Consider the following 9183-nt stretch of genomic DNA (forward strand, 5'->3'; position numbering starts at 1 on the left):
GCTGCGTCTGCTCTGTCAAGCAATTCCCCTCAAGATGCCTTGCTATTTCCTCCTTGATGACGGATTCTAACATTTTGCCTACAACAGACGTTAAACTAACCGGCCTACAATTCCCTGCCTTTTGCCTGCCACCCTTCTTAAACAATGGCGTAACATTAGCCGTTTTCCAATCTTCCGGCACGTCCCTGGAATCCAGCGCTGTTTGGAAAATAACCACCAAAGCATCCACTGTCACCTCTGCCATTTCTTTCAGAACCCTCGGATGCATTCCATCCGGTCCTGGGGACTTGTCCACAATCAGTCCCTCCAGTCTCCACTTTTAATTTAACACTTTCCTTCACCTCCTTCGTTATCCACAGCTTATTACCTCTCCCCCTACTGTCCTTTTTAAATTTCTGCTGAGCACCAAGAAAGATCTCCTTAAAGATCCTCCACTGCTCCTCAGCAGACCTACCTTCCAACGCGCTCCCCCAGTCAACATTCGCCAATTCTCCTCATCCTACCATACTCCCCTCTGTTCAAACAAAGGATGTGTGTCCGGGAACCCACTTTCTCCTCCATCTGCACCAGAAACTCCACCATACAATGATCACTCTCCCCAAGAGGATCCTTCACCACAAGGTCCCTAATTCTACCCACCTCATTACATAACACCAGATCCAAGATAGCTCGCTCCCTCATCGGCTCCAACACACTGTTCAAGGAAACTATCCCGGCAGCATTCCAAGAATGCCTCCTTGAGCCCACTGTGTCCAACATGGGTCAGCATGCTCCAAAGAGGATACCCAAATGGCCAGCTTAGAGTTCAGAAGCCCAAGCACTATCTTGTGACGCATAGCTAAATAATTGTAATCATGTATTGATCATGAAGCAGAGCAGCTCAATTGATCTCATTTTATCACATTCATCTTTGAAAGATTTCAGCAACCAATATTCAATTGAGGTCACTAATATTTTAGTGATCCTTTTCAATGTGTTCAATGAGCTGGTTGATGTTATAACCCATGGATCCACACCATTATATTGTGTAGTTGATTTCTAGATTTTTCCAAGCTAAGAAAACAAACTGTGGGTGCTGCACAATGTTTAAAATTTATTATAAAAGATTGACCAACATTGCAAAGCTACAAAGCAACCAGCAAAACACTACATACCATGTTTCCATGAAAGTTTCTCCTCTCACCATCCCCACCCAACAGCAGGAATAGAGAACAAAAAGAATGAGATTCAAAATGCAAACTAGGTACCAAATCTTATTTAGCTAAAGGTCTCACTGGGCCTGGACCAAAAGTTCTAGCTAATAAGTTCAGTCCCATGATTATGGCTTTTAATCAGTATTAAATTTCTGTACAAGAAAACTAAAATAAATCCATACTACATAGCAATAGACATATATACAAATATACACCGAGGATCAATTCAAGTATCATGTGTTCAATTCTCCTCCTCTGAAGCAGCTTCTTCTGATGAGTCCTCAGGCAGAACATGTGCCCTATATGGAATAAATGGACAATTAGAAAGTTATTGCAACAATTTTGAAAATTCCCCTAAAATACATTTGTAAACAGGCAATGTTGAATCCTGGCTTACCAGTTGTTATCCTTATTGAAGGGTTTAATGATTGGGCCCCCTGAGAATCACTGCAACCCTTGCAGATCTCAGAACTCACGCTAAAAGGTGTCTGAACCAGAAAGAAAATGGCAACCCTGACAGTGGGTGCTCATCATTGCTGCTGGGGAGTGGGTGGGGTCAGATAATGAATTCAGTGGAAACATGCAGCAATGCCCTGGTGTACAGGTGAAATATTGCTTTACTATACAGCTGAATACTTCATGGTACAAGCTTGAGGCAAAGAGGGTTACAGGGGACAGCAGCAAGCCATTCACTGCAGAGTCTTCTCCTGAGCAAATGGTACTATGTCTGGTCCACCCATGCTTCTCAACTGTAGCAACTAGCATAGTAATAAAATAATTTGTATCAAAGCATTATGCATACAAGAATCATTGAATTGTCATCTTGCAATCAAGTTCAACACCAATAATACAATGATATATACTAATGTATTAGATATTCTGCTGATGGTGAGAGTCTCAATGGCTTGTTTGAAAGTAGACACCAAGCTCAGCAGCCAAAGATGCTTTCATATCTTATTGTAGGCCAACAAGATTGTCTCCATTCACAGACAACCAATCTCCGGTCACAAATCAAGTTTTTAGGAAGGGCTATTTCTTTGAAGTCCCTGACCCCAAATAGTACTGCCAACAGACCAGGAGACCACAAATGACCTTCCATAGAACAAGGTCACAAGAATGATGTCACTCACTTTTTGGTCTTTTGGCTAAGATCAAGTGTAGTATTAACGTGCTGTGCTTGGTTGAAGTCATTAGGTTACATTTCAGCTTCATTTGAAGCAATTTTTAAAAGCAGCATCTCAGCCTTTTGGACAAGATGCAAGTGAGATCAAGCCTTGGAGGAGCTATGCCTACTCCAATCAGCCTGGATCAGCAATGTCTCAACTTGAGACTTTGAATTGGATTTGATTGAATTGAAATTAAAAACAAAAAAAAAATCAGGTTTAGTGATTCATTTGACATTAGCAACATTGTTATCCAGCTTTTGGAAGCACAAACATTGCAGTTTTGCCAAGAATCAGATCTGAATAGTGGTAATCATTTGTTTGATGTTAGTGTACATGTCAGAACAGTTGGCCAAGGATAGTGTAATCAATATAAAACTCAAATATTTAAGTCATTATCCCTCAAAGACAATAAATTTTACCCCAAGTTGTAATGTTATGCCCAAAATAGCAAACTCCACCACCAAGTTAGAATTCATGCAGTGCAGGAGGGCATTCAGCCCAAGTCTGCACCAAACAATCTCACACAGGCACTATTTTTGTAATCCCACATAATTACCCTGTTATTTGCCTCTGGTATCAGATTTAGCATGGCCAATCAAACTAACCCACACATCTTTGGACTGAGGAAATGGGAGCACCCAGGAGGAAACTTGTAGACACAGAGAGAACATGCAAATTCCACACAGTGACCTGAAGCCAGAATTGAACCTGGGTCCCTGGTGCTGCAAAACAGTAATACTAACCCACTGTGCCACCCAGCAGAGAACTAGTGAAGATCTTAAATTCATGCTGAGTTGCTGATATCTGCTCAGGTGACAGGAAGTCTTACTGATTGCAGCATTTAGAATCAGACAGGGCAACAAGTCACAGCTTGTCTTGATTTGGGTGAAGTTGCTATCCAATGCCCCTCAGCTGGAGATTTGAGATTCTGGATAAGATTTCCCCTGGGGAGCCTGAGTACATGTCCCAAGTGATAATTCTCAGCCAATCCTACATGCAAGGAACCATACCACAAAGCCATACAGTGCCTTTTTCAAAAGGGGGAATGTTATAACTTACCTTCTTGGAGCTGTGCTTGTTCCGGCCTTGCTGCTACTGGCTTCATCATCCGAGGGTACAGTATTTTCCTTCTCAGGCCGTTTGGATGGTCCACCAAAAAATTCACCAATTCCTTTCTGCCACTTTGGGGTAGGCCTTGGACACACAGGGTTCCCACCAGCATATTTTCCTTCTATTAAGCACAAAACAATGTTCTAATTGCTTGATAGAGCAGACGCAGCACGGTTTCATTAAGGGGAAGTTGTGTCTGACAAATTTACTGGAGTTCTATGAGGATGTGTCTAGGGCAGTGGATAGAGGAGATCTGGCGGATGTGGTCTTGATTTTCAGAAGGCATTCGACAAGGTACCTCAAGAGGTTATTGCAGAAGGTCAGGGGACATGGAGTTGGGGGTAGGGTGTTAGCATGGATAGAGGATTGGTTGTCAAATAGGAGGCAAAGAGTGGGGGTCAACGGGTGCTTTTCAGATTGGCGGTTGGTGACTAGTGGAGTGCCCCAGGGGTCGGTGCTGGGGCCTCAGCTATTTACCATTTATATAGATGATCTGGAGGAGGGGACCGAGTGTAGGGTGTCGAAATTTGCTGATGACACCAAGATTGGTGGAATGGCAAATTGTGCGGAGGGTGTGGAGAGTCTGCAGAAGGATTAGATAGGCTGGGCGAATGGGCCAGGAACTGGCAAATGGAATTTAATGTTGGCAAGTGCGAGGTGGTACACTTTGGTAGGAATAATGGTAGGAAGGATTATGACTTACGTGGCAAAAAAATGCAGCAGGAGACGGTGCAGAGTGACCTTGGGGTCCTTGTGCCTGAGTCGCAAAAACCCAGCTTGCAGGTGCAGCAGGTGGTCAGGAAGGCAAATGGGATGCTGGCCTTCATAGTGAGGGGGATTGAATATAAAAGTAGGGAGGTCTTGCTGCGGCTGTATAGGGCATTGGTGAGGCCGCAGCTGGAGTACTGTGTGCAGTTTTGGGTGCCGTACTTATGCAAGGATATCTTGGCCTTGGAGGGAGTGCAGAGGAGGTTTACTAGGCTGATGCCAGAGTTGAGGGGGTTGAGCTATGAGGAGAGGCTGAATAAACTAGGCTTGTACTCGTTAGAGTTTAGAAGAATGAGGGGAGATCTCATTGAGACATAAGATGATGAATGGGATGGATAGGATAGAGGTGGAGAGACTCTTCCTGCTCAGAAAGGACAGTAGGACTAGGGGGCACAGCCTCAAGATAAGGGGAGGGGGGGTGGTGGTGGTGGTGAATCTCTGGAATTCTCTGCCCGTTGAAGTGGTGGAGGCTGCCTTGCTAAATATTTTTAAGACGCGGGTTGATGGGTTTTTGATGAGAGGGGATTAAGGGTTATGGGGAGAGGGTGGGAATGTGGAACTGAGCCACGACAGATCAGCCATGATCTTATTGAATGGCGGGGCAGGCTCAAAGGGCTAGATGGCCTACTCCTGCTCCTATTTCTTATGTTCTTAGAGTTTATAGAAAATACTGTACTGTAGCATTTGATATGACCAATGTCAAGTATTGTCAAATCTTTTCATCTATAATATTCATTAAAGCATTGCCTTTGGAGCTGTTAAACCCATGAGCTAAGGCTCAAATTTTAATCTGCCCCTCTTCCACTTGAGTCTTGCCAGTCCATGTCCTCAATTAATCTTCACAAATTGAAGGGAGCCAGAATTTTCATCTTTATCACTGAAGACTCAAGGAGTCAAGTGTGTACAATTGCTTTAAGATGAGCAGCCCACAAACTAAGAAGCATTTGTTGATTGTGTTGCAAATGAGTTTATTACACAAATAGAAACTGAAAACCCAACGCTACATTCAATTATATATCAGCCTTTATGACAAGAGGGCCAAGTATTTGAATCAGATCTGAGGGATTTGATTGCACTTACATCAAGAAAATGAAGTGGGAACTAATGCTTACATCTATTCTTGAATATAATTGTAGATTACCAGTTGTTAAAACTAAAATGAATTCCATGCATTTGTACACACCCAAGAACCATAGCTTCCATTTGCCTTTGCTTTGACTTGCCTTAATTTTTATACCACAATAAAAGTCAGTAGTTTCATGTATCTGGGATATTTTGCTCAAGTCAATACATACCCTTTTTCCCAGGTGATGTTAGAGAGCTGTTGGCTGTACTTGTACACCCAAGTGCCTTCCTTGGTGCTCTGGCAGCAACAGCTGTTAAGAAAACAATTGTCTGGATGTTAGATACAATGACAGACTCAGAAACAAAGTACTTGGTTAGCCAATGTAAAGACCTTCACATCAACTCATGTTGGCTTCGTCCAAATCAAGACCACTAATATTTTGTAATTTAATTCTGTAAAGCATGGGATTCTTTACCAATGTGCAGTTGAAGTATAATTTGTCACAGTAATGTTACACACCAGGTTAGAAAGACATTAATAAGCTAAATACACCTTAAAATTAAAGGGCTGATCACCAATCCCCACACCCAAATAACTATAACAGGATTCAATGCAAAAGTAATTGCTCTAGTGAATGAATGCCAAAATACAAAATTACAATCAGGGATGGAAATCATGCAGCATTTGCCCAAGGAGTGGATACCTGAACTGCTGTCCTCAAGGCTCCCTAGCCATGCCCATCCTTGGCCAGCCCCATCTGCTGAAACCCTCAGTCATTTGCTGTGAAGTATAATATTCCAATACAAAAGCTAAATACTGGTTTGGAAATTCAAGTGCAGAGAGTGGCAGATATATTTCAGACTGATCTGAATGTCAGACCTTGGGCAGTGGGAAGGAGAAAAAGCAGCAATAGTATCTCCACTGCACCAGCTTCTTCCCTGCTGCTGTCAGACTTTTGAATGGATGTACCTTGCATTAAGTTAATCTTTGTCTATAGCCTAGCTGTGACTGTAACATTATGTTCTGCACTCATTTTCTTCTCTATGAAGACTATACTTTGTGTAACATGCAAGAAACAATACTTTTCACTGTGTGCCAATACATGTGACAATCATAAATCAAACCATTTACATGCCAGGGGCTCAAGAGGGAGCTAGTGTATCACAATGACTGCTACTCAAATGCAACATTTGGTTGTTGCCCTACACTGGGAGTGTAAGATGAGGAACAGGTGAGAGCCAAGTACAGGAAAGAACAGACTGATCTGCCTGCAGTGAGTTGCATCCTTGCCTTTTTTATTCCCAGTAAAAGCCCATGCCCGAAGAACATGCTACAGAACATTGCTACTACAATGTCATGCAATATTTGACAGTAGGCTGCTTGGATCTGAAACTGTTGAGGATCCAAGGACAGCCTCAGACTTTAGGAACAATCCTTTAGAAATCAAGATAGTGGAATTTCTTCAGCAAGAGGGTGGCAAATTGTGGAATTCACTGCCATGAAAGGCTGCAGAGGCCAGTTGAGTGTAGACAACAAAGGTTACAGGGAAAAGGCACAAAAATGGGGTTAAAAACATATCAGCCATGATCAATAGGCCAAATGATCTAACTCCTATATTTATGGAGTTATGAAATCATTGCATAGCACATTCCTGTGAATAGCATATTCAGCCATTTCACAATTGAAATGTATATGTCACTTCAACATCCCAAAGTTAATTACAACCATAAAATTGTAGCCTCAACAACCCTTCAAGATACCACTTGCCTGTATTTCCCCTGCCCTCCACTGTACCAGACCTTCATTTTTCACCTTTCTTCACCGTTTCCCCCCCGCCGCCCCCCAAATCAAAACACATTCCAACTTTTACTAAAAAACCAGAAACAATCTGCTTCACAGAATTATGGCACAGCAGGAGGCCATTTGGCCCATTCACCTTTTCCCTCACACCCCTGCATTTTGTCCTGAAATGTCAATTGAGTCTGCCTCCAGACAGCACATTTCAGATCCCAACCACTTGTGAAAGTTTTATCCTTAGATTTGCTTTTGCCCTTGCAATCTTTACACAACCACAATTCCAGGCACTGCATTCCAGACCCAAACCACTCCTTGAGAAAATAGTTCCTTCACAGATGCCCATTTCAGTAGCCCACATTCCTGGAGACTTCATCAGCCATCTTCCCACAAAGCTCCCTCATCCCACCATTTCTCCAATATTTAGTTTGTTAAAATCAAAAGCATATGCAAAAGAGAATCAGTTATTTTGTTTCCCTCCCAAACTTGAGTATGTTCACCTCAGATTTGCAAGAACCATTATTCTTTAACTCAAGTTACTAACTCCAGCTGCCTAACCTGTTAAGTTATTTCCAGCATTTTTCCCCCTCAGGGTAGCAGTGGGTTCACAGCACCAGGGACCCAGCTTAGGTCACTGTCTGTGCAGTCTACACATTCTTCCCATGCCTGCAAGGGAATCCTTCAGGTGTTCAATTTTCCTCCCACAATTCAAGAAATATGTCAGTGAAGAGCACTGACCATACTAAATTCTCCCTTCAGTGTATCCAAACAGAATATGGCAACGAGGGGATTGTCACAGTAACTTCATTGCAGTGTTAATTAAGCCTACCATGCCATTAATAATCTATCTCTGGAATTCTCTGCCCGTTGAAGTGGTGGAGGCTGCCTCGCTAAATATATTTAAGACACGGGTTGATAAGTTTTCGATAGGCAAGGGGAATAAGGGTTATGAGGAGAGGGCGGGGATGTGGAACTGAGACACGACAGATCAGCCACGATCTTATTGAATGACGGGGCAGGCTCGAAGGGCTAGATAGCCTACTCCTGCTCCTATTTCTTATGTTCTTAAGAAGTTTAAATTTAAAGGGAACAGCCTATAAAAATAGGAAAGTCTAAAAATTTTTACTGCGAACTAGCTAGACCACACCTGGAATACCAGAGCTTTGCATTGCTAACACGACACGAAAGATCTTTAAAGCTGTCCATCATTTGTGATTTCTTTCTGCATCTGTGACCCCACTATGCCTGACTTGCTCATCCATACGGTGCAGCATCGCTGATAAGATACTGGTGGAGCACTGGGAGGGGTTAAGATCACTTCATGAAGGTCACTCAAGTTATATGAAAAAAAGGTGGCCATTGATTAAAACCGCTTGGATGGAGACGAACAACCGGTGAGGGAGGGAGAACGGGTGCGTGTGGGTGTGGACGTGGACCCAGGAAACATCCGGTGCTCAGCCTGGCGCCAAAAGTCTCACACCTCCCGCCAAAAGGGCCAACCAGGGACATCCCCTTTAACCCGGGAGACTGCGCGGCAGACATCCCCTTTAAAAGGCAATTCTTGTCGGCCGATAGGTCCGCAATAACGCGCTGAGGGGAAGGAAGGAAGGAGAGAGGAAGGCGATGAAACAATGGCGGCTGCTCAGCTGTACACCGACCCGACAACACGACTGACAGGGCACGGGACACCGAGGTGGACGGTAAAGCTCCCCTCCCCTCGTCCTATCCCGCGCGATTTCTTTCCCACCCCTCCCTTACCCTTGCGATAGGAGCCGGTGGAGGAGGAGGCGGACGGGCTGTCGGCCTTAGTGCGGACCATGTCGGCTGAGGAAGCTGTACCGGGCCGTGCTCGCGCCTCCCGCTTTTTAAATGCGCCGCCGCTCCCGCGCCGCCTTTTTCCCCCAACGGCCAATCCCCTCCGGCGCGCGCGCACAGCCAGCTCCCTTATTGGCCGACCGCCCGCCACTCTGACCAATCGCGGCGCTCGTCTCATTTACGCTCGGGGATGCACCAATAGCATGGTCGGACACAAAGCAAAAAACCGGAGAGCCCGCCCTCCAACCTCAAGAGAGGCTTGTCGTCCTCT

General features: G+C 44.2%; 1 protein-coding gene across 1 annotated transcript; it reads right to left on the minus strand.

Annotated features, from left to right (window-relative positions):
* Positions 1-1083: 1083 nt before the first annotated feature.
* On the minus strand, positions 1084-8976 carry pclaf (PCNA clamp associated factor). The gene is made up of 4 exons (XM_080216154.1): positions 8856-8976; positions 5533-5613; positions 3419-3590; positions 1084-1492 (listed from the first exon to the last, which is right to left on the minus strand). The coding sequence occupies exons 1-4, from the start codon at positions 8914-8916 to the stop codon at positions 1435-1437; spliced, it is 372 nt and encodes a 123-aa protein (XP_080072280.1). The 5' UTR covers positions 8917-8976; the 3' UTR covers positions 1084-1434.
* Positions 8977-9183: the final 207 nt, after the last annotated feature.

This window comes from Carcharhinus amblyrhynchos, chromosome 32, assembly GCF_965287045.1.
Source record: "Carcharhinus amblyrhynchos chromosome 32, sCarAmb.v2.hapA, whole genome shotgun sequence".
Lineage (NCBI taxonomy): Eukaryota > Metazoa > Chordata > Chondrichthyes > Carcharhiniformes > Carcharhinidae > Carcharhinus > Carcharhinus amblyrhynchos.